Genomic DNA, 25,699 nt, shown 5'->3' with positions numbered 1-25,699 from the left:
ACTAAGTGACAAGCCCGAGGCTGCACAGCAAGTCTGAAGAAGGACATACCTGAACTGAGTGTCCTCTGTCTTCCTGTAACATGCACTGACTACATCCATAAGGATGGCTAATCAAGCTATGAAGCATATTAAAGTGGGGACTGAATTAAATCACTGATTTTAGTCAAGGCTAAAAGAACAAGCAGAACATTCAGAAATTAACACCATTATCAATGGCAGCACCCAGTAACTTCGGTGGAAACCAGAACGGCTCCAAGCTGTGCCACAGTGCCACGGGCGAAAAGCACTCACCACCTCTCCACCAGCTCTCTCCTCCACAGTAATGACACCTCAAGCCACCACAGCCAGCACTCTACCACTGTGATTTGGGCCTGTGTCCATCCTTTCTACTGCTAAAGTGGCTACTTTCAATATAACGGTATTCAATCTACAGTTAACTTATTCAGATTGTGGAAATTTAATAGGCTTCTATTTTAGAACATTGCCAACAGTACATTTCTTAGTTTCACAACAGTAATTTTATACTCACGATTTGTTTCAAGATAAAGTTTCCATTTTCCTCATAATTTATTATTCTTGTGTAAAAAACATAACTGCCTTCCAAGTACTAGACACGCAAGGTCTGGTGAAGATACTTCTTGGTTTGGAAGATGCATAACACTGTTCAGTTAGGCTTTCACCACCAGGCAAAAAGGCTAACCTAGTATTACCAATTCATTTTTTAAACGTTTTAGTCTATTTAAGACTCACTTAAATAAAAGCCCATATTTTTACAATTAAAAATCTGACTGCTACACATCTTGGCAAAACCTTTTCTTCCACCTCCAGCCTTCTCAAACACACAGCCCCAGGATGGCCAAGCTCCGTGGTGGTGGCTGGCTCCCTTTGATACACTGACCGCCAGCAGTTCTTCCAGGGATGTTAAATGGTGAACCAAAGGTCTCTTTTGGCACAGAGGCAGTCTCCAGCAAGCAATTAAATGCTCGCGGCTTTGCAAGTCTCTTCCCAGAACAGTTTACCACACTTTGAGAAAGTGCATCATTTAAAAGTGTGCCTTGGGGGATGTCCCAAGTGTGTGATGCACAGATGTGTTGGGATAGCACAGCAAGGGACCCAAACAGCAAGGCAAGTAAGAAGGGACATTTTCAACTAACCCTATTAAGCCTGATGGGTGAGACACACTGTTCATTGCAAAACAATGGGAAATTCTGAGATTCTTTTTGAAAAGTTGCCTTTAAAAGTATGAATCTCCAGAATTTTAACAGGGTTTTTTTTGGTGTGATTTTTTTTGTTTGTTTTGTGATGTTTTTTTTTTAAACATCAAAATAACTGCTTCTTTTGGGATTCATAATGAAGTCAGTGCCTCACGTTACAAAAAACAAAAAAAACCCAACACACAACCAAAAAAACAAAAATACACACAAACCCAAAACCTAGATGATATTCTCATACCTAAAGGGCAGTCTTAATCTGAAAGTTACTTAGAATTTCCTACAAAATATTTTGATTTCCTACAAAAAACCCCTTGCTGCTTTGATGGCAAAGAGGAAAATACTCAACTGCCTATTGCAGAATTGTGGCAGTCACTTTCAAGCTCTGTGAAACAGAGTGATGAAAAAAGGAGGAGTTTGGAAGACTGTGTATGTAGGAAACAAGAAGAGTTTCTTTAAAAAGGCACTGTCAGAAGTGCTTTAGAAAGACACTGTCACTTACTTTCCCTTTTCTGTATTTGTACTCTGTTTCCACTTAGTAAGAAGTCACTTCAAATGAACAGAACATGCCAGCAGGTAAATTAGGAGTCAAAATGAAAATTTCTAATTTTAATCCATAAACTCAAATTAAACCTGTTATATTTGCTCTCCATGATACAAAAGATACTGAAGGGCAATAAAACTGAATAAGGAAAACTCCCCCCTACATAAGGGCAGTCCATCTTTATTATCTCTTCTTTATTAACTTGAAACATTCCAGATCCAATCTACCTCACTGTATTTAATGGATTTTGACTTCAAAGCCTTCAGTTCCCCCTAATCAACATCTCTTCTCCTTTCCAAGCCAAACAGAGCAGATGCAAAGCCTCAAAGCCAAATTCTGCTCATGCAGCTTCTCTGACTTCAGCGGAGTTTCACTTTCACAAACTAATAAAAGTCTGTAGTATCACTAATACCTTGATAGTTTCAGCATTCAGTGGCACACTGTGTTCTTGAACAGGTAAAATGCATCTTCTAATGAGAACCTGGCAGGAAAACTAAAATCCCTCTCCAATACCAATGGACAACTCGCACTGTTATTTGTAACAGATACAGTCAATGCGCTCATGTGATAGGATGCCAAATTATTTACATATCTCTTTGGCTAAGCCAAAAGTTATGCTAATAAGGTATGCTTTAGAAAGCATGACTTTACTTTTACACATTCACAAATGCAGGTGACTACATTCTTCCATTTACAGTGAAGACATCTAAAGAACTCACACCTGGATTCTAACTTTCTATAGGAAACGCATGAAGGGAGTTTAATACCTGATACTGCAGCTTTTCCAGTCACAGGCGTTGGTGTAGTCATCAGAGAAGCAACACTTACAACAGTAGAAGTAGCAGTCTTATTCACTACTGATGAAGTAGACTGGCTCTGGCTTATACAGATTTGGTGGTGTTGTCCAGATGTCTTTGCTGTAGGAGCTCCAGAAGATGATGAACTGGAACCTGCATTGTCTATTTGCTGCATAAAAGAGGCAGAGAGCGATAACAAATTCCTTTTCATGTCATAGATGATTCAACAATAACCACAATGAGGGAGTATCTACAAGTAGAAAAACCAAATGTCTATTTATCTATCATTAAGAAGCAAGAGGTTCTCAAGCACGTATCCAAAAACCCATATACAATGACGGTACATATAGAGTGGAGGCTGTTTCAAGCAAAGTGAAACTGTGCACACAGGAACTGCTACCACAACTGCTTTGATAGTATCTGGAGCCAGGCCCCTTAACTTCAGCAAGCAGCTAGGCCTCCAGATGAGAAATTTGACCCAGGAATGTTTCTTGTTTCCCTGCTGCTCAGAAGTCCAGAGGTATCAGCAGAGAAATGGGAAAAAAGTTTGAGATAAAGAGGCTGTATGGAAAATTTCTCTCTGCTGCTTCACTGAAAGCTGTAAAAACAGTGAGTAGCATTTAACTCAAATTTTAGCATCTTCACCTATGTATGCTGCATATGCCAGCATTCAGCCTTCTGAGGGCAGTATGGCATCAACTCTACGCTTGTTTAATCTTTGCCTCTCCACAGGCAAAAGCAGCAAGGCTGGGGGAATGCTCCCAGTGAACTATACAATGTCCTTTTAGCTGCCTCCTTCCCACCCCGTGAACTCCAAGTCCACTCCAGGTGGAAAACCTGCATCAATTGGATACATGGCTTCATCCACGCAAATGTTTTACTTCCAACCTCACTTGATGCCGAAGCACCTCATTCCAAGGCTGCACTGTTATGACTACCCCAGGGTGGAGAGGACTGACATCCTTTGAACACAATCAGGACCGAAGGACCATGAACCCGGCCACTGCCAGCCTCTGAAATCTGTTGATGGCAGATTGGGTGCTAAGTGTTATCCCACTAAGTGTTATCTTGTGGGATAAACTTAAGTACCGTGGAGAGCTTGTGATCTCAGAGGAACAACCTACAGGCTAGTTACTGCTGGCTTTCACTGGCCTGCTGGATACAGAGCTTCAGGCATTTCACATTCTTCTGTAAATTCTTGTGCCAGCAACAGATTTGGTGCTTAAAGGCTGTGTAGCCCAAAAATCTGATCTGTATGATTGCAAAAGCTGTTTCAGATAAAACCTTTCCTGCCTACCTGAATTTTAACAAAATTAAAAGCAAGACAGTGCAAGTTTTAGTTTCTTTTCTCCCCTTGTTTCTTCACAGATATTACTCTGTGCCAAACAGCAAACAAGCCAGCAGAAAGAGAGTTGTGTGCACTGCACTGGAACACAAATAAGAGCAGACCCGCCAGCAAAGCTGACTGAAAAGAATACCACCAACAGGGGAAAAAAGCACCAGAAGTCCTTTCCTGGGGATTCTACTGGCTAGTGCAAAATTTATATTAATATTGGCAAACTTGTTTCTCACCTGGGCTACCCCGTTTGTGGGAAGGGCCATAGCAGGAGCAGCAGCCGTGGTGATAACACCTCCTGATACTCTCAGCACAGTGGTGCCAGGTTTGGAGAGCTGGGACGAGGCAGGCACTGATTTTATGGACCCATCTGATATTTTCATCAGTGATGTCTGTCCACTGGGTGCAGCCTTTGAAAAAGAATTCAGCATAAGGAAAAAAGTGTATTTGTTTGCATTTTTTAAAAATGACTTAAAAAACCCCAAACACACAACAACAAAACAAACAAGACAAATGTTTTTTATATTACTGAAAAATATTTTCAAAAGACTTTTGAAAAAGGCCAATTGTGGCAATAATAGCTAGAACAAAACTATCACCTCAGAAATCAACTTTATCAAACTGTTGACTTTGCAAAAATATGTCTATCAATCTCAAATTTTGGATGATCAACTACAAGTACTCTTGGGGAGTTTGAATTTCATAGGGACCACTTGGTAGTTTTTAAAAGAAGGACATTTGAGGGATACCAAAACCTAAATTTTTAAGAGCTTTAGTGGGTGACCCATTTCTAAAGTTCGAATATTTAAGCACATTTTTGCACCTGACTGTATTCACTTCTCTAATTCCATTTCACGAAGAAATCCCAGAGCACATTTACAAACTAGCAACGCAAGCTTACACATAACACACTTTGAGAACAGAAATAAAGCTGGAAAACTGTGGTCCAATATCTGCATATGAAAGTAGGCCTTCATGTGCTTTCCTTATCATAGTACAGCCAGCATCATAACTGTACAAAAACTAAAACCAATCAAACAACTACAAAAGGAAAAGCGTTCATAATGTGTGGCTGTGGTTCCTATACTTTATCTGACAAAATGCTGACTGGTAAGAGAAAAACACATCATTTGCACATTACCTGTGTAAACAGAGCTGTTTTCTGTCCAGTTATCACTTTCAGTGCTTGTCCTTGTGTGGAAGATGCTCCGACTCCTACATTGCCCTGAACAACTGAAGCTGGAGTCAGCTGCTTCCCAGAACTCTGAGGAGAAGGCTGGCCGACCAGAAAGGTGCCCTGCTCCAGAAATAAGTTAGGGAGGTTAGCACTTTAAAACACAGTTTAAAGTCAACAGAAATCTAGGTGTCAATACACAATACAAGCCTGTAGCTGTAATGCAACACCAACATTTCATCTTCTAAAGCAAGGCACTGCTAATTACAGCTTCTGCACTAAGAGCTGGACACAGCCTTCTCGGTGCAGAACACCACTTTCTGATGCAAGGGAAGGGGTGAAAAAGCCACAGTCAGTTTCCTGTCTTGTCAGAGGCATCCACTACAATTTAACGCGCTTTATGCTCTTTAAGTTTATTCTTTGTGACAAATGCTGCTTAGCATGCAAGATCAGAGATGCTACTGCTGGGCTAGGCAAAAAAAAGAGAGAAATCGAGACATTCTGTCACCTTCTCACTTCAAAATGTATTTGGTGTCCCCCCCCAAGGTTATATATTCAGAACTCAGCATACAGAAATCACAGCGACAACTGGAGGTGTGCACTCTAATAACTTACCACCTGAGACCTTGCCACCCTTCCTGCTTCTCATCAGTGTTCAGCTGCTACCCTTCAGAGGCTTCATTCACCCACTATCACACATGGACTCCTTCACACAATCTTCTGTTTTCTCATTTTTCTTCCTTACTCAGCTTTGCCCTTTCTCTCCAATAATCATAGAACAGCAGGCTGGAAGGGACCTCAAGGATCACCTGGTCCAACCTTTCTTGGCAAAAGCATGGTCTAGACAAGATGGCCCAGCACCCTGTCCAGCTGAATCTTAGAAGTGTCCATGTTGGGGAATCCACCACTTCCTTGGGGAGATTACTGCAATGGCTGATTGTTCTCATTGTGAAAAATTTTCCTCTTGTGTCCAATGGGAATATCCCCAGGAGTAACTTGTAGCCACCACCCCTTGTCTTTTCCATGTGACTCCTTGTAAAAAGGGACTCTCCATCTTCTTTGTAGCCACCCTTTAAATACTGGAACACTGTGATAAGGTCTCCCCTAAGCCTTTTTTTCTCAAGGCTGAACAAACCCAGTTGTCTCAGCCTTTCCTCATACGGCAGACTTCCCAGTCCTTTGATCATCTTTGTGGCCCTTCTCTGGACCCTCTCCAGCCTGTCCACATTTTTTTTGTGTAGTGGGGACCAAAACTGAATACAGCATTCCAGGTGTGGCCTGACAAGCACTGAGTAGAGTGGGATAATGACTTCTTTATCTCTGCTGGTGATGCCCTTGTTGATGCAACCCAGCATCCTGTTGGCTTTCTTTGCTGCAGCAGCACACTGTTCACTCATATTGAGTTTGCTGTCCACCAGGACCCCCAAGTCCCTTTCCACAGAGCTGCTCCACAGCCGGGTACATCCCAGTCTGTGCTGCACTCCTGAATTATGTTTTCCCAGGTGCAAGACCTTACATTTGTCTTTGCTGAACTTTATAAGGCTCTTGTTACCCCACTCTTCCTCTGCTCTCCTATCTCTACTGCTTTTCTCCAACTCTTATACATACTACTGTGTAAGATAACTCTTCAACTCTGTTATATCACCTCTTGTTTTGGAGACCCTTTGGAGACTGTGTCTCTTCTCCACCCACTGCCTGCCCTGGTCTTACTCAGTGCTGCTTTCTCAGCCCACAAGGAGCCATGAGGGTACCACCCTGCAAGGGGAGGTGAGGGGCAGAGATGTGCCAATAGCAACAGCAAGTGGTAAAGCAGCTGGTTGTTAGAGAGGATCTAGATCCCATAGTCCAAGAATGTTTCATGTATCACAGAACCACAGGATATCCACAAATTACCACTGCAGTCTGAAATGTAGATCTGCTTCAATCAAGATGCTTACACCACTGACCTGGGGTGTCTGCTTCAGGATGTAGGATGTATAGGTGAGGTGCTGTGACAAGTTACTGCTTGTGCTTTGGGTTCCTCCTCCTCCACTATTCGTAGAAGAACCAGACTGGAGACCTGTAACCAGAAGAAAAGGCTTGACCCTTTGGTAACCAGAGACTGTCAGCTGCTAAAGCATCCCTGTATACCACAAGTAATTGAAAACACTTTGCAAGATACTTGCTGCCACATGTTTTGCAGCTGAATAATATTATTAGCCAGTACAGCACAGTTCAGATGTGCTGCTGCACTCTCTTATAGCTCAGCAAATGCCATGAACGAAAGGAGCTATGGGGGAAATAAGGAGGACTGGTGGAGGCTAAGCTCATTTCAGGCTGTTTTGAATTTTCTATCAAAAGAAGAGATGCTGTCCAACAGATGAACAGTCTTTTCATCAGTCTTTTGCAGGTTATGAATCTGCAGCAAAAGCCCTAGAAACACTCTGAATTCCACTGGCTTCTTAATTTTACTTTTGTTGGCTGTGCCAATGCAATTTTGTTAACAGAGTATTAGATCATAGATACCAAGCAGTGGTAATTTGCAGTGATACTTTGATATTGCTCTGCCTTCAAAAAGAACAGCCTGGACACAGACTTTTTTGCAGTCTCTCATTAAGAAAGAAGGGTAAAAAAAAAACCCTTATGGCTCTGTCATAAAAGTCACAAGTATTTGCTCTTCCTCGAAGCCTGTGAGATTATTTCCTTGTCAAGATTGGAATGCCCCAGCTGCCTCTCTAAATCTCAAACAATGGGGCTCCCATCACAAGTTCTACAGCCCAAAAATACCTTCACCAGGAGTATCTACTTTTTCAGTGACACATACCAGCAACATGGCAATAGAGTATTTACAACCTTATATATTAAACTGGATAATACCTTTTCCTCACTGCCAGTATTAGAACTGGGAGCAAAAAGTTTAGACCCAATCCATCTCCCATCCCAACCTCCAGCCTCAAAAGGAGCATTCTGGAAAAGGCTCACAACAAAATTCCTTATCTACACAGACCAAAACCTACAGTATTCTTTCCCTACAGCAAAAGTACACTATAAACAAAGTATCGCCCATCGGAATTATTTTAGCAATGTTATTCTCCAGGTATTTCACAGCAAGTTTGATTCACAAGCCCATTAACAACAAAGTGTTTCTGCTGGTCTCAACAGCTTGGGGCCAAACCTTGTATCAATATTCAAAAAGCTTTCTTTCCCTCATTCCAGATACAGTATCTTGTCCTTTTCAAATTTAGTTTATTATGTTTCTGGTTTCTCCAAGGTGTCATGCCATTACTTACTAATAGCTTTCACAACTGCATTCAACTACAGATCACAACGAAGAGTTAGACAGCCCTTCGCTGAATTTTGAGGAAAATTACACTGTCTGCTTTCAGCACAGAGAGAAAGACATTGAGAACACTGCATGAAAAGCAGTTTCATCTAAAACAGAAGACACTTGTGAGACCTCAGTCTTAAAAAGCACCACATACTGTGTTGTGAACAAAGAAACCCCATCCGATTAATGACTTCCACAGTACAAGGATGCTTTACAGCAAAAATACCAAATGTATTAATTATGCAGTGATTACATTATTTAACTCATTAGATTTCCCTGCAAGACTAACTAGCATTATTTGTGGCTCGCAGTATGGCTCCTTGGGGTATCAGAAGCAGTTTTCCTTTCCCAGAAGGATTCTTGCTGTTGGTGGTGAGGTACAGTTTGGTGCCTGGTGGCAAGTTTGCCAGGTTTGCCAGGTTGGTGGCTGGTAACTGCAGTGTGGCCATCACTAGAAAGAAAGAATAAAAAGAAATAAAACTACTGCTTGCAGAAGGTAGTATGCATTGAAATCTGCACAGGATTAAAGTACTAGGAGTGACATGCAGCTAGCCTTTGATAATCCATACTTAGCTGGCCTAACTGCAGATTAACCCCACCAGTGATGCACAGACACTTTTTTGAATAGGTCTGGGGGGGGGGAAAAAAAAAAAAAAAAAAAAAAAAATCTCTCTGCGTGCAGTACCACTTACGGCTGCAGGCCAAAGCAGCACAGGCTTACTCCAGTCCAGAGGCCACACAACACCTTTCAAACAGTCCAGAGTCTGAGCTAACGTGGTCAGCTAAAGCCAGCTGTGTGCAGAAACAGGCAGGGTACTTCTGCCCACAATCCCATAACTGTAAGAACTGGGGAAGATGTGAAGATGCAATAAGGACAGTTTGGCTCTTGTTGGTTGGATTTATGGGGAGCCCTTTGAGCATGTAAGAACCACGATGCTGGGCAAAAATGTGAGACCTGGCTCCACGAAAGTCTACTAGGTCTCTAGCACATTCCCCAGCATATCTGTCTGATATCCACTCACAGAAGACTGCATGTTTTAAAGTACTTGTGCTCCCTCTTCCCCATTACAGATAATGAGTTAACATTTTCTTTATTACTAATCTCAGTCAGCCTGAATTTCCCTACAGACCTCTCTAGTCATTTGGGAGTTTTTCAATCACACATAGTTATTTTGCAGTTGAAGAAATCATTATAGAGCCCCAAAGTCTACCCATCATGGCCTATTAACAAGGTGTAAAATTACTCTACCTGAGCCTTGAGATGTACTCTTCTGAGCACCTGTGGAAGAAACTTGCGCCTTTGTTATAGTCTGCACAGGCTGAGCAACAATTGTCCCTCCACCTCCACTCACGATGGCTTTGGCTACACCTTGAGTCACAACCTGCTTTGGACCAACAGCCTTTGCTACTGAAGAGCTAGATTTTGCCACAAGTATCTGGCCGCCACTGATAGCCACCGCTTGTTTCACTGTTGACTGTAAAGCAGAACCAACTGGAACACCAACAACCTGCAACAAATAAATACTGTATGATGTGTGGCTGGCAAGAGCAATCTTGTGAATTCTAGCTGGTACACTTCCTCCATCTCTAAACATTTGAGGACACTGTATACATGCCTAGTCATGTATAAAAGCTATTCATTAAGAAACAAAATTAAATTGGCAACAGGCCAATCCCAAATAAAAGATAAACTGTCAAACACAACCAGGATTTCAGAGCACCCACAGAAGATTAAGTACATTCAAATTACAGGGCACTTCCATTTTTCTTCTGATATATAAGAAATGGCTTAATTCCAGCTGAAGATAAAACTTGTCTTGGCAAAGCACAGAGATCCAGAAATTTAGTTTCCACACATTCATGGGAACAGACTCCCTGGGAAAACTATGGCTCAAAGCAGAATCCACAAAGTGCTTCAATTTTATGTGTTGACAATAACTGCAGGCAAACATGAGTGTGTATACCTGCTCAAACAGGCAAATAAGGCAGTAAAAAGGACAATGAACTGTTGCAAATGCAAATATATATTTACTTATGCAAAAGTGAAAGCTCCTTATGTAGTGTCTTGTGCTTGGCACATGATGTGACTCTATCCAAAATGGAAACGGGCAAGAATGGAGACAATTTCTGACACATCTGTCATCTCGTTGCTGCACAGTTACCGGGCCTTCTCAGAAGCAGCATCACTCCTGTCATAGGAGCACTGCATTGGCACAGACTCCTACAATAAAACACTTGAGTTGCCACTCAAGTAGGACTGCTTCCACCTCATGCTAGTTCTGGCTCAGCCTCCACCCCACTCCCTATTTGTCCTGTTCTTTTTCGTTGCAGGCCTGCAGTCCAAAGAAAGAATTTGCCTTCTCTTACAGAAAGGCTTGGATGAGTTTCAGCAAGAGCTGGTGATAGCAGCCAACTTTCTAGGTTGACAGGCTCCAGTTCAAAACCACCCCCACCCCACTATTGCAATGGATTAGATGGAAGTGGGAGATGTTCTCTGTACACAACAAAATGCAATAGCACCTGCTTACCCTGCACCCTTCTCAGGGACTACAGGTAAGCAGGGTATGAGCCACTCTGTGCACATGGGGAAACTAGCTACCCATGGTGCTGCTGCCTATGTCTGAAACAGAAGCAACCCTACACCCTTGAGAGAAGCATGACGTGTTGCAATGAAACCACAAGAAAGCCAGCTTGCACCACACCAAAGATGCCCAAGTGCTTCATACCTTAGACTGCACTGTCCCCTCGCCTGTGCTCACGACCGGCTTCTGTGGTGACAAGGCTAACATGTGGCTCCCTTTTACAGTGACATACTGCTGCACAGAGGTCTGCGTGGCTGTCCCTGTCACTGGTAGTTGAGGTTGCTGGGGCAGCTCTCCCGGCTCCTGCTTTATTATCACCTTTTAAATAGGAAGAAATAATAAATAATAAGAAAAGCAAACACCTTAAATCACTGGGGATCATTTCTGGAACAGCCTGTCTGCAAGAAAGGTCAGGCAACAGTCAGTAAACTCAGACGTGGTTCTTACAGGTAGACTCTCTAACTCAGCTCCAAGATGAGGGCTACTCCCAAAATACAAATGTGTGTGTGTGTGGGTGTCTGTATTTACAAAGCATTCCAGATTTGAGAGGTGCTCATAGAAATTACAGAATCACAGAAATCGCTAGTAATATTACAACTACTAGTCATACTAACAATGGACGTGGCCAGACCTGACCTCTTCAGGCCCTACATCTCAGGAGCATCTTAAGGTTTCAAATTTCTAAGCACTTTCCTGCTCCGAACATGTTCTAAACCTCAATTTTTTTTCTATCCTGCAAAATTACAACTGATGTTATAGCTATAGATATTGTAAATTATTATAGCTGACATTATTCTCTTGTGTGTGTATTTTATGTTTCTCTGTGACAGGCCCTAAATCTAATCGCTAAGATCAATGACTTAAGAAAGGCTGGGTTTTTTGCGTTAGATTGCTGTAGGTACTGTAACTGGTAGGAAGCACTCTTCCACCTTTTACTTGGATCACCTAATATTGCCAGAAACAACTTTAAATTCCACATGGTAACATTTAAGGAAATGTACTCACAAGTGGCAACATCTGACATTCAGAAATCACTACAGCATTTTTTAAGAAGCTCCTGATAAATCTACTGCAGTTTACTTTTACTGTATCCCACTAAAAAGTAGCTTTAAAAAGGTCAGCCTCAATACAATAGTGATTCAAAGAAAAACAAGAAAGGATGAAAGAGGAGATAAAAAGAAAGATCACAGGAACGGTAGAGCCACAGGAAAAGAAAAGAAAACAAGATACATTTTTTGAGAGGTGCGCTAGAGAGCCCTTGGCAGCAAGACATACTGGTTCCAGTAACAGTTTTATATGCACTGGAAGTTACACAGTTTGTGGCACAAGTCAGCATGAAATGGCATTACTGAGCTCCTTATCCCAGCAAAAAAGCTGAGAGGAATACCTTTGTAAAAGCTCCAAGTCCTCCAGTGACCGATTTGGGGCTTTGCACCTTGGAATGACTCCCAATGGGACAAAGGGGTGGCATAGTGGCAAACAGAGAATCCTCCTGCTGCAAATAGAAAGACATGGCACAAAAATCAGTGAAATGTCCAATACAAGAAATAAAACAAGTGACTGCTAATAAAGGGTAGCATGGACTATCTGCACAGTCCCAAATTACCTGTACAAATAAGCCATTTCCAAAATCAGTCCACACTTAAGTAAAAGGAGTGTAACACACTTAATACAACCTATAAAGCAAATTTTATTCGGAAAGTTACATCTCCAACAGCAGTAACCGTTTCTTACCATATAATACACAGGTGAAAGAAATCAACTCATGTTCCCCCACCAACTTTTTTACACAAAGCATTTCAGAGCTGTAAAATTAAGGTAGGCTGAGGGTGGATTTTATCAATGCGTATAAATACCTGATGGGAAGGTGTAAAGAAGATTGAGCCAGACAACGCTGAATAGTATCCAATGAAAGGACAAGAGTCAATGGGCACAAATTGAAACACAGGAATTTAACTCTAAGATTTTTTTTTTTTTTTTAAATTTAATGGTGATCAAACACTGGAACAGGTTGCCCAGAGACGTTGTAGACTCTTCAGCCTTGAAGATACTCAAAATCCGACTGGACACATTCCTCAGCAACCTGCTCTTGTTCACCCTGCTTTGAGCAGGCGAGTGGGATGGGATGATATCCAGAGGTCCCTGCCAACCTCAACCATTCTGTGATTCTATATATAATCTCAGAGAGAGAAGACAATCTAAGAAGAAACAAGTTACGGGGTGGGGGGGGTGGGGGGTGGGGGGAATGTTCAATTTAAGTCTCCAAGCAAAATTCTCTCAGATGAATTTTTGCTCTCCTATAACTAGAAAGACCTAATGGCACACAGTCTTTCCAGGCAGAACTCACTATTTGGCAGAAACAGTGATGCTACCTAACTAAATGGAGTAAAAAACATTTCCACACCTGCAAAATCATGCACCCAGCATCCCTGGATCTGAGGCTGGTAGAGAAGTCAAATGCATTTGAGGAAGTTTGTTATGGTTCTGTTTTGTTTAAGTAAAATAATTGTACTCTTTTACAATCAATGTGAACTCCAAAGCCATGGTTTCACAGTCACTTGGCCCATCCTTGGGTTGGATCGTGACCAGAAAGCAAGCCCTCAGACTAATCTAATACTGCCGTCTTCCTTGTACTGACACATATGGCTGAAAACAGATTCACTTTCAACCAGATTAGTTGTCTGCTCTGGTTGACCACATCGCTGCACAACTGGTAGCCAACAGGGGGAGGTGTAAAGACAAGGCTAGAGGCATAACCAGTCCTTTCAACAGCAGCCTGCATATCAGTCATTTTAAAGTGGCTGAAGAAGCACAGCCTTAAGTCATTAAAAAAATACAGAGAAAACTAGCACATAGCGAAGAGATGAAAAGTGGTGAGTTAAGCACAATCTGTAATATCACACTGAATTATCAGACACACCCTCCTCTTTAAAGAAACCATAAAATTACAGCTTTTCCACCAACCAGAAGACATAAATCAAAATACATTTCTGTTTACAGAGCTATGATTTATATATATATATTTTAAATATCTTCAGTTTTTAACTTTGCCCTGGAAATACAGAATTCAACTGTTACTAATGACCTGTGCCTACTGTGACTCATTGAAAACCTTTCAGAAAGAACTGTCCCAAATCAGTGAAAAATAAAGACTAATGAATGGTTTTCAACATAGTTAAGTGAAATCCATCTGAGCAGACAGGCTCTTAAAAGCTGAATAAATAGCTGCACACCTAACACTTAAAACACTACTCCAAATGAATTGCTTCAGATGGCAATCTTCAACACTTTTTCCCTAACAGACATAGGAAGCATTCCAGTTCCAAATGTAAAGCGATTTGCTCTCTGCAGGCTGACTGGCAAACCTCCCCCACTCCCCCATATCCAGAATTAATATTCTTGTGACTTGGAGACAGGGAAACACTCCTGTTTTCAGCAGCACACCCCATCAGCTGCTTTCAGAAAGAGCCTCACTGACACCACTTGCCTGCCAGAAATATCCTTCCTAGCACAAGATGTGGGAGAGATTTTCTTTGAGACAGTTCGGCTCTGTACCTTTTGGGCTTTGCGGATCAGAGGCATAAACCCTATTTATCACTGTTTGTTTACACATTTGGCTACTCCACTGTTTACACAACTATTTTTCTAAATACAGGCAGTTGTAAAACCACTAAATGAGCTATTTTCAGGCTGTTAGGAGCAGCTGCTCTACAAAAACAATGAACAGAGTGAAGGTTTTGAGGTAGGCACCTCTGGTTTAATCACGTACTGTCACTAACAAAGTGAAGAAGATCAAAGTCAGCTAGAGAAGAGCTTTTTTGAAAGATGAGACACTTTGAGAGCTATGCCTTCCATGGATTTCCTTGTAGAAAAGCAAAAGAGCAGTGCCTTTAACAGAGGTGTAGGCAAGTCTAATTAGAGCTGCACAAAGTGACAGTATCATCTTGTATAACCACCATGTTCTCATATGGCTCCATCTGTTAGACACAGTAAACCTTCATATGAAACGACAACCAAAAAAAACTTGCCCGAAATGCAGCATTTATAATACTAAAAAGCCCTATTTAACAGGAAGCTGGATTTTAAATGGAAAGTACGCACCTAATGAGAACATTACCTTGACAACTGAGGTGACAAAACTGGTCCCATGAGTCTTTGATACAGGAGATCCAGTTCCGTGAGAGGCCTGACAAACACTGGTCAGTTTGCTGGTTGGGCTCCCTGTGTATCGGGAAATAAAGCAGATGTCAGGTGAGGGACAAGGAGCGGTGCCACTGAACACATGAAACCTCTTCTAACAAGAAACACAGCATTTCATTTTGACTGTGTATTCTCCATGAGGTCCGTCAGTAGGAGTTGGCATGGGAACAAAACAAATCCACTATCGAATTTCCACCTGCAGAATCCGCACCCCAGAGAAGGTACTCTCCACTCAGAGCTCTGTTTGCTGCAAGCAAATGGTCAGGCACCTTCCTGGGATACTGAAGATATCAGCTACAGGTGTGACTATGCAAAATTAGGACAGTAAATGAGCTGCCAGTCAGAACTTCTGCTGCAGATGTAACATCCTCCACTGCCCAGAAGCCCTCTGAACCTACGCTAGCCTTAGGCACTGGCACGGGGGAAAGCTTGGAGGAGGCTGGAGTGGGAGGGAAAAGGAAGGCCAGAAAGGGAGGGAGACAAAGTGAGGAGTAACAAGAGGAAGGGACAGAGTGAGGCAGGAAAAAGGAAGAAACAGAAATAGGGAATGAAGACATAGGCTCCTCTGTCTGTGGAAGACTGCTCTTGCGAAATCATCATACGGAGACGTGCACCACAGCACTGTCCTGACCCCCTGAGATGGATGGGGGTTCAGTGGTAAACTCACCCTGCATTATCAGAGCGCATAAACAACACTGTTGCTCAGCAGCAGTTTTGTTACTGCTGTTGGTTTGGTTTTAGTTTCATTTGTGTAAGATATGCCAAAGCCATGGATTACACACATGAAAACATGCTAATAGTCTCTCATACGGTTGTACAACGACCTGCACTTATATTTAAAAGTAAACGAGCAGCCATTTCTCGCAATAACGACATTTGGGAAGGCTGGTTTTCACAGAGCATGAAGTTTCAGATCTCACCCCTTGGATACGGGGGAAGTGGCAGGAGTGCAGGGTAAGGAGAGGCAGCAGGCAGTTTCTTCCAGGCCAGTCTGTACTTACATCACACTAACGTAGTGGGAAACCACACCTTTAGTGGCATTAAGACTTGTATGTCCAGACCATCTGGTGCATCTACAGATCCTATCCTCCATGTACAAATCTCTACTAGGAGAACATGAAAGTTACCCAAACCATGATAAACCACATATGCAGAGTAGACAGTGAGGCTGGAGGTAAAGAAGAAACAGAAAAGAAAAAAGGCAGAAAACCCCTAACCAAACAAAACCCCCCTATTGGTGAAACAGCTTCAGTGTTACCAGGAAAGCCCCAAAACATACTTTAAAAAATTCATCTATGATTATGATCACCCTACCAATTCCCTCTGTGACTAAGTTAAAATGGACATGACAGCTGTGTTCCCTCAGATAATAGGAGGAACCGTTATTACGAGAAGGATTATTGGACTTTCCAACCACGCCCAGTGAACAGTTTGCATGTTATATGGATGCTGCAGTTCACCACACGGCTCTAAGCATCCTTCCAAGATGCTGGCAAGCACACACGCATACACAAACAAGTGTTTTTAAATAGACAGCAGTTCTTGGCCACAAATCACAACAAATAAATGACTTTTGAGTGACCTTTCCTCCAGCCCTGACACAAAGATTACCAATTGACTCCCATACCCATCACTTGTCTCCTGCAGTTCAGTCCTCCCCTTGACCCTAGGCTTATGTCATCACTGAAGCACCAAGGGAATCCAGTTAGAGGAATCCAAACCAGCTGGAATCAGACCAGCTAGAAGTTGAGAGCAGTAACAGAAACTAACACAGCTGTTAACCTGGTAACCTGGGTCTACTCAACCACTTCAACACATCTAGAGCACCGTACACTGGAACTTAAGACTGATCTGCAAGTCACTGCAAGCTTTCCATGCTTTTTGCCCATATCCACAATACAGTCCTCACCCAACCACCTGTGCACTGTCTCTGTTTTAAATCTCAGTGCACCACAGTCTACATTACTTTATCCTCTTCCCTGTTTGCCTGCAAAGAACAGGCTCTCTTTGAAGAGGTATCTGTAAATTCAATTCGGCCTTACACTATGTGCTGTTTCCTAAGGGAAGTTATGTTAAAATCTGAGATACCCTTAACCAAGTTACACCAGCCAGTTGTGCAAACCAATAATACCTCCCTCTTTCTCTGATGAGTACTTTTCCATCTTCACAAGCTGAAATAGTTATTATACTAATCATTTTAAAGGGAGAATAAACTTGAATGGGTAAGACTAAGCCACTGCCTTCTGTGATCACACTACACACCTGTGCTTGTGGCTGCTGCTCCAACCATCTGTCCAGGCTTGTCCACAATAATATACGGATTATTAATGACTGAACTAGCAGAGCCTTGCTTCATGTGCACCGGAGTGGAGGTTGGGGTACGAGGTAGCGGAGATGGACTAGGGGTCGATATTGGAGAACCTTAAGAAAAAAAGTCCAATGCTTCTATCTTGTAAATGTTGTGAGAACATAAAAATATAGCAACAGTAGTACTTATTTAAATGGCTTAGAGAAGGAACATTTTTTTGAGGATGCAATTCCCAGCCTGAGCGAGATCACAGGACTTGGAGAAGGAAAGAGGAGACAGAAGGAAAGGAAAAGGCATGTTAAGCACTATGGCTCATACCTACCCTGGACATTCCCTGCCTATCAGGACAAGCAGGGTTCAAAGGGACCTTGAGAAGCCATCTAGTCCATCCCTCAATCCTGAGGGATGTTACCTAAATCATTCTCACTGCCAAGACTGATCCACCCAAGGAGATGAAGAAAGAGAGCTGAGCTCCTTGATAGGCGCTCTCTTTCCTTTGTGGAGCCCATAGTACAGGCATCCAGAGCCAGGAACCGAGGTCACATAAAAAAGCTGTGCGACACAGCAGCCATCAGACAGGCATGGACACTCTTGTCTCTTCACTGCTCTCACTACAGCAGAAGCCCTTGAAAGCAAACTCTAAAGTGTGCAACTTCTGGGTAAGAGGACCAGGAGAGAGAAAAACTAGAGAAGAAAAAAGCTGCATGAGGGAGTAAACAAGAAATGCAGAGAAAAGGACAGGCAAGAAAGTGATCAGAGAAACAGATGGCAGCAAGCACACTAAGCTTCAACTGCCTGTTAATCTGCTTTCTGGACAGTGATTGACAATTAAAGTGGAACATAAATGCTGATCAAATAAAATCCCCATGTCTTATAAACTGCTTTTGAAATCTGAAAGGGGTGACTTCTCAGCAGACAGCAGAGCCTTGGAAAAATATTTAGCAGGGAAACATTTAAATAGCAAAGATCAACAGAGAATAGTCCAAGGATTTTAAGAAAGATAGGATGGCCCCTGTAATTCTTGCTTTCTGGGAAGCCTTGGGAAAAGAAGATCAAGAGAAGAGCTTATTAAGAAAGAAGAAAGCACTTGGCATAGGTTCAAATCTAAATCAGCCTGAGTACAGTTTTAAGATGTCAAGGAAAAATATTGAAATTTAATAAAAAACACCAACAACAAACCAGGCACATTTGAGGAAAATTATTTGGGAGCAGATCATCAGAAACCACACAGACTGATAGCTGGTGCTTCATCCTCTCTACCCTGAACATGAGAAAATGAAGGATGTAACAGGTCATCTTTCAGTTTCACAACATGTGACATGGTGAGCTGCACATTAAAACCTTCTGATGTAAAAAATCATCCAGTGGATGGCATCATGCCCAGGCAGGGAAGGGACTATAAGTGAAATGAATAAACAGCACCTTGACCACATTTGGTTCGGAAGCTATCAAAAGAGCATCACATTGCTCACTGCAGTCAGCTGACAATTTTATCCAACAGAGGGTGGACTTTTGGAAGAGGAAGACCAAAGCTGTTCCATCTGAGGAGATATCACAAGTACAAGTGGGACCACTTGAGTCTACAATTTTTAGCCCTAATTATTTGCCCAATAATCAGAAAGAAAATTTCTTCTTAATCCATCCCAGTTGTCTGAAAGCAGGAAGGAGAAGAATGGCTTCTTCCCACATACAAATACCCCACATGGAAGATGTGTCCTTGCCTGGGCCTTTCTGTGGGTAGCAGTCCAGTTAAAGACTATCATTTTCATACTTAAAAGCACTGGTGAACAAGGAGAGAACAGCTCTCATCCTGCTTTTGATCTGATGTGAAGCATTTCACAATTGTATTTTTTTTCCTTGAACATTAAGAAATGTGTATAGCTCCTTATTCTAGAGTTTCCTACTGCCTGATGTTCAAACATTGGCAGGAAATCAGGGGAAGGACACAAAAAAAGTCCAACTGGTTCGCGCTCTTGTTTTCCAGGGTGAAGCACTCAGATAGGTAAACTAACATTCACCTGATACAATCTTGCAACTCATGGTGATAGGCTGGAAGGATTTTCCTGGCGACTCTGCAGGGCTTGGACTCTGACCTTGAGGCACTATTTTACAGCTAGCTGCAATAGGTTGAAAAGCTGAATTTCCATGAGAGCCAAAGGCAACTTTCTGTGTGGCTAACTTGGTGGGAGTCCGTTCTATCGAAGATGGCAGGGAATAAAACGTGGCATGTCTTTCGGTTTCAGCATTCCCAGGGAATCCTGATTAAAACAGGGAAAAGAAGAGAAATAGTTCTTAGGCTGAGACATCTAATTCCTTACTGTGCTTCTCTACACAAACAAAACTCAGGTACGACAAACACGCTCTCAAAGGAAGGAAGGAAAAGCAACTGGTGGGCAGCACTGAATGGGGAAAAAGTAGGGTAGGGGGTTCCTCCTGCACAAGCCTGTTGGATTTGTCCCTGAACAGAAGAAAAAAAAATGCTGCACAGCCTGTTCAGCTGTGGCAGGTGATCAGCCACTTCTTACACATTTTCTTGGAACAACCCCTCCATTGACCAAAAGCTGCTGGCAGTTTTGAGTGTCCTCAGTTAGGCCTCCACAGGACAGACTGGATCTCCTTCGCAGAGAATCTTGCAGTGTATTTTTTTTGAAGTAAGAGCACAAGGAGACCACCTACTGCTTTTTGACCTGGGTTAAGGAATCCACCTTATCGGATGTAGGAGGAGATCAATTAACTTGGAGCTGACAAGACAAGTCACTGCCTGTCAGTGTAAGAAAGAGGCAGATTTACTTCCTTCCTGTTTGCTGTAGCAGCGCTCACCTAAAGTTGCTGTGTATCTTCCTGTTTGAATAAAAAGCCTGTGCATTTAAAATTTGGTTGCGTTTGTCCTTTGTTGGCCACCAGAAAATACCGCATTTAAACGGTGGACATTCTTCTCGCTGAGCCAGAACACCGCCCGTGGCATTACGGCACCTACCATGCAAGAAACCAGCTTAAAGCCATTCCTTGAACACAGGAGTGTCAGGATAAATCAAGAAAGGCATCAGACCACGTTACATGCAACCCTATTTTGAAATATAAAGTTGCTGTTTCCAGCAAGTTCTCATACTAAAATGTGCAAACCACAAAAGACATCCTTGCTTCTCAGCCCAGTAAACCAAGGTCTATCATGTAAGCCTTGACACTGTATATTTCAGAAAATAAAGCTAACAGAGGCACAGTTTTTCCTACTTCACACAAACTAAAAATCAGAACAATGTGCCCAAGTGGCCAGCACTAGCTTGTTTCAGGCAACTCAAATGATCCTAAGGCATCAACTGGTGGCCCATTGCAACAGGCACTGCATTTCCTGATCTTACAGGGGAAGGTGAGAATGAGAGCATAACACGCACAGATGCCATCCCTCAGACAAACGTACGCTATGTCTTTTTCACTTTCTATTTTCAACACCACAGTTATGTAGACATTTTTTTTTTCCTCCCACATTTTTTTTCCTCCCACAGTCAACTCATCTTAGGCACCAATGTATATAACTGAACACACCACTAGACCAATTCCTTAAATCTATACAAAGTCCCCAAACATTCAGAAACCTAAAAAACCCTCTGAAAACAGTCTGCGAGGAACAAAACTACACGTGCTATTCAACAACCTTTTTTCCAACTATATCTGCTGCATAAAGCTCCACATTCACTATGTTTTGCAAAACAGAGACCACTCACAAACTCCAGCTTTCAAAAAAAACCCAAAAAACAAAAAAGCAAAACCCCCAAACCCAAATAAAACATAACAATTTCCGAATTGCACTTCACAGTACATTCAGGAAATAATCATCTGGGGTGAGCAAGGAGCAGGTAGCAGCGGCAACCTTTAAGCCAAAAGAGCAATTAAGAGAAGGTATCCAGAAGAGTTGAAGTTCCAAGAACTCAAATTTCACCAATAGGCATTTGCTTTACCTTTGTCCACAGAAGCGTCTGGGCTGGAGTCTCGCAACTGTTTAATTGGTGAAGAAGCTTTGACTGGTGCTGGGATACTCAATGGTAGTGGTAAAGATGTAGGAACGTCAGAAAGGTCAGACTCCGAAGACTGGGAGAAGAGATATTCCTCGCCAAGGGAATGCCTATGTAGCTCCACGTCCACTACCTTCCAGAAACCGGAGAAAGGATGACATTAATAGTTACAGCTAGGTAAAGACATAAAAAGTGAAAACAACTATGCTTTTTCTTTTTATTTTAATGTCTGGAAACCTCTCCCTCTCCTCCCACCTCTGCATAAAACTTCCATTCATTTCAGGGCGACTTCCCAGAGGTCCAGCAGCACCTGAGCTAAGACAAAAATCTTGCAACATTTAACCACCATGGGAAAATAGTACATCTCTCAGTCCATGGGGAAATCTGAATAGCAAACACTGTAAGGAATATAGAGCTCAGCTCCAAGCATCCCACTAAGGAAAGGACTGCATACCTGCTTAGGGACAGGCACAAAACTGCAGCTTGCCTTTTCTGATAAGGCCTTGAGAAACACACCACATTAAAGTACACTTTTGAAGAGTAGGTAATCACAGTAGTAGACATCTCACATTAATGTTTTCTCCACAGACTGAAAAGTTGAAATCATGCAATTTCACCATAAAAATTTTAATTCACTACAGTACAACAAGGGGAAAATAATAGAAAAAACCTTTAGGGATATAGCAAACTATGAGTTATTAATTCATTTATTTTATTTTAAGTTTTAAGAGTTCATTTTCCATGAAAATACTGAATCTTGACAGATGCAGAAACTTAGAAGTACTTAATATACTGCAAAATTTCAGCAGGGTAGTTGGGTGATCCCTTTAACTGAAATTCTTTATGTATGAGATCTGCAGCACATCAGAATGCAAATCAAAACATTTGGTACCAGAAGATCCACAAAGAAATAAGAATTAAAACTGTAGTACAAGTTAAGTTCTTTATGAAAGAAGAGCTGAAAACAGTCTCCCCTGAACTAGAAAGGGGAAAAAATGATGGTTGTCATGAATACTGACAAGGTGTCATAATAATTTCATTTAACAAGAGAGCAAAATCTACATTCCAGAAACTGTGAAATCAAATGGGTCTGACTCTGTCCTTAGTCCCATGTATCTTTTTCTTTTTAAACATCCTTAAGGGAATCAAAGTACAACATCCATCCCACAACTCATTGACTCACCGTTTCTGCACCAAGCGTCTGCAAGCCTGTGTAGGTCCTGTCCAACTGGGTAAAACAATACAATATATTAATCAGGGCAAAGCCATATATTAGCTAGAATTTACAATACAATTTGTTTGAAAGGGGTTGAATCTATGCAAGTTGAGCAGCAGTGCATCAAATACTTTGAGGCCACAGTGTCAGAAATCTGTGTACTCTGTTTAGTACCCTCTCTTCTGCAAAAAAGCCAACCACAACCCAAAGCCTACACTAAAGTAGAAAGGAGCAAAAAAGCTGAAGGAAATGAGATTGCTGGGGGGATAGAATTATAGAACGGTTTGGGTTGGAAGGGACCTTTAAAGGTCATCTAGTCCAACCCCCTGCAATGAACAGGGACATCTTCAACCAGATCATGTTGCTCAGAGCCCCATCCAAGCTGACCTTGAACACCTCCAGGGATGGGGCAATTGTTATTTCAGTCTAAGAGGAGCCTTTGAGGGGTGTCATTTTTCATTCCTGAAGTCAATATAAGGAAATAATAATGAGGCAGAAAATCCCAGAGGCATCTATTACGATACCTATAGAGAGAAGCTGGGTGCGACAGGCTACCGGTGCCCTGGAGCTCAGGGGCAGACAGGCTGCCAGCCACAGAGGAGGGCTCAGCTCACTCACATCACCTCACAGCTGCCACAGGCTCAGTACATGAACAACAAAGATTTGCTGATTCGAGTTCTTGTGTGCCACAGACTGGCTCAGTTTTCTTCTGTAGGCTGGGCTTCCTTCGCTGCACAATGTCCATCATACTGTTACCAATTTCTCCCCAAGTTCTATCTCTCCAAATATATTTTACTCATCATCTGCATTAAATGTCCCTAAGTTCCAGGGGAACATTTCCAACCTTCTCTGCTGTCTATATTTGGGGTTGCGATGAGGTATCTACATTAGCAGCGAATGCATTAATGCAGGCAGCATTTAAATAAAACTAATCATGTTGCTCAAAGAAACAGGAAACTAAACCAGCTCAGGGCTTAATTCCACTAACGTTAGGGACTACTAATTAAAAGGAAAACAAGAGCAATGGCCTAGTTTTGCAGGACTGCTGCATACTATAAATCCTCTTGAGTGTCACAGGACAGGTGAATGAGTTGAAAAAGAAAGCTTTCTTCAAAAGGAACAAGGAATGAACGGGGAATCTCAGCTCCTCCCTGCCCACTCTACCAACAGAGATAATCTCCAGCTGACATGCGCAAGTGCTGAAGGAACAGAACAGATATAGTAATCACTTTACCAACAGAAAGATAGCCCTGCAGCACCCTGTCAAGTTAAAGCCAGTGAGAACACGATAAAAATCTCAAACTGGAGGGAAACAACAGGTAAACGTTTTGCTGCTCTGAGCAGAATCAGTTCCAGCTTGTGCAAGGCTGGGTTCCTTGGCTACAGTAGGGCCTCCAATATAGCCAAGGTAAGAGGCTTTCCTGGATCTTTTTTGATTCTCCAGCTCGACTATTCATGTGCAAATAACCAGCGGAACATACATACAACAGAGAGAGGCAGAAGCACACACACATGCAGGAGAGCTCATTTAATTGCCTCTCTCTCAAATATTTTGTTCAAATACCTTCAAATTGTGTATGATATCGATCCTCTTGTTCTGGCTATCCTTGAAGTGTATTTGGACTCTCACAGGGAATTCTCCCCAGCCTCTCCTGGTCAGATGAAACGGAGGTTCTCTGGAAACAAATGGTGATTCACATTTTGGATGCAGAATTGATATAGCTTTCACCTACCTCTTTTTCAGAAAGCCAAAGGCTGCTTTTCTGACAACTAAAGCTATCTTCAGGCCTGCTCTTCACCACAGAGAGAATGCAATCACAGAAATGAGAATTTTATGGCTCTGGACAGCTGAAAACATACTTTTATTTTGTACAAGGGGACAGGGAAGAAAATGGCAAAACATTGTTGGATGAGAGCACATGGGAAACAAACGCCTTTGGCGGGGGGGGGAAGGCTGTGTAACGCCAAATGAAAAATACTTGTTTCCAAAAACCCCAAGTCAGCTCCTAGGACACAGCTGCAAGGTGAGTTTTCAATGCAGCATTTTGCAATCACTTTCTGCTATTCCCTATCTAGTAGCAAGAAGGCACACGCTTCATAATGCCAAGAGAACAACATAACAGACAACAAGGAAAAGCTAACTCAACCACTGTCATTCTCCAAGCTTAAAAAGAAGAGCATATTTATCTCTAACATTTACTGTTAGTTAGTTTGTATTTCAGCTTGTTGCTATTGTAAATCCCAAATGTAGTTTTGCAACAAAACAAAACGCAAGAGGTTTAAAGGCTATTTTTAGTCGAGAACATTAATGTTCACAATGACCAGGACTGTGCAACAAGAAGAAATCAACTAACTAGACAGTATTAAAACACGTGGCAAACAGCACTGACATCAGATACCGGAAACTGAGAAGGGCACAAAAGGACAGCAGTCAAGTGTAATTTAGTATGTTATACAAGAAATACAAAGGAGTTTGCTTTTGTACTGCGAAGAGTTACCTTCTCAGAAACATTAGTGAGCTTTACCAACACTTATCTCAGATATGCCTTTCTGGAGTTGCCCTTCAGTCAGTTTAATTTTGCCAGAGTTAAGTTGCCATTCTGTACCTAGGCAGTCTCCCCACCTTCCTCCAGGCAGGCAGCTGAATGTCCTGTGCAAAATAATTTATTTGGGAAGACACAAAGTAGTTTGAAGGCATCCTCCTGCTGTCTTGTCCAAAGGAGTAAGAATGAAAGATTGACAGGGCATTTCCCTTCAGCAGTCAACAGAGAACCGACCCTGCTCTTCTCATTAGGGGCACAGCTTTGAATACAGGTTTGGGAGAGGACAGAGAAGCTGCCCTGTTTCTGTAGCACCAACACCATTACACTGATGGGAAATTCCTTGAAGCATGCAGCCAATGCTACTGATCTCACTACAGTACAGAAATATTTGGGAGAGGGGTAAAACTTCTTGCCCAAATGCACATGTATCATGAATACCAAGGACAAAAGAGCTGAGACTCCTCTTTCTTT

At 42.1% G+C, this 25,699-nt stretch overlaps 1 protein-coding gene across 8 annotated transcripts in view; it reads right to left on the bottom strand.

Moving 5' to 3' along the window:
- Positions 1-25,699, bottom strand: part of YEATS2 (YEATS domain containing 2) — a 54,267-nt gene that overhangs the window by 16,456 nt on the left and 12,112 nt on the right. For 6 of the 8 annotated variants that reach the window (XM_072866465.1, XM_072866467.1, XM_072866464.1 and 3 more), the window contains 14 exons: positions 24,250-24,361; positions 22,653-22,697; positions 21,416-21,602; positions 19,478-19,717; positions 17,414-17,572; positions 15,069-15,172; positions 12,339-12,446; positions 11,096-11,269; positions 9,619-9,877; positions 8,659-8,820; positions 7,009-7,121; positions 5,030-5,185; positions 4,125-4,298; positions 2,523-2,721 (listed from right to left, as the gene is read on the bottom strand). In XM_072866465.1, coding sequence (XP_072722566.1) covers positions 2,523-2,721; positions 4,125-4,298; positions 5,030-5,185; positions 7,009-7,121; positions 8,659-8,820; positions 9,619-9,877; positions 11,096-11,269; positions 12,339-12,446; positions 15,069-15,172; positions 17,414-17,572; positions 19,478-19,717; positions 21,416-21,602; positions 22,653-22,697; positions 24,250-24,361 — 2,192 coding nt within the window. The remainder of the gene's footprint in view (positions 1-2,522; positions 2,722-4,124; positions 4,299-5,029; positions 5,186-7,008; positions 7,122-8,658; positions 8,821-9,618; positions 9,878-11,095; positions 11,270-12,338; positions 12,447-15,068; positions 15,173-17,413; positions 17,573-19,477; positions 19,718-21,415; positions 21,603-22,652; positions 22,698-24,249; positions 24,362-25,699) is intronic. The other 2 variants (XM_072866469.1, XM_072866470.1) reach the window with 2 other exon arrangements.

This window comes from Ciconia boyciana, chromosome 7 (assembly GCF_034638445.1).
Source record: "Ciconia boyciana chromosome 7, ASM3463844v1, whole genome shotgun sequence".
NCBI classification, from domain to species: domain Eukaryota; kingdom Metazoa; phylum Chordata; class Aves; order Ciconiiformes; family Ciconiidae; genus Ciconia; species Ciconia boyciana.
This window is presented reverse-complemented; position numbering and strand designations above follow the sequence as displayed.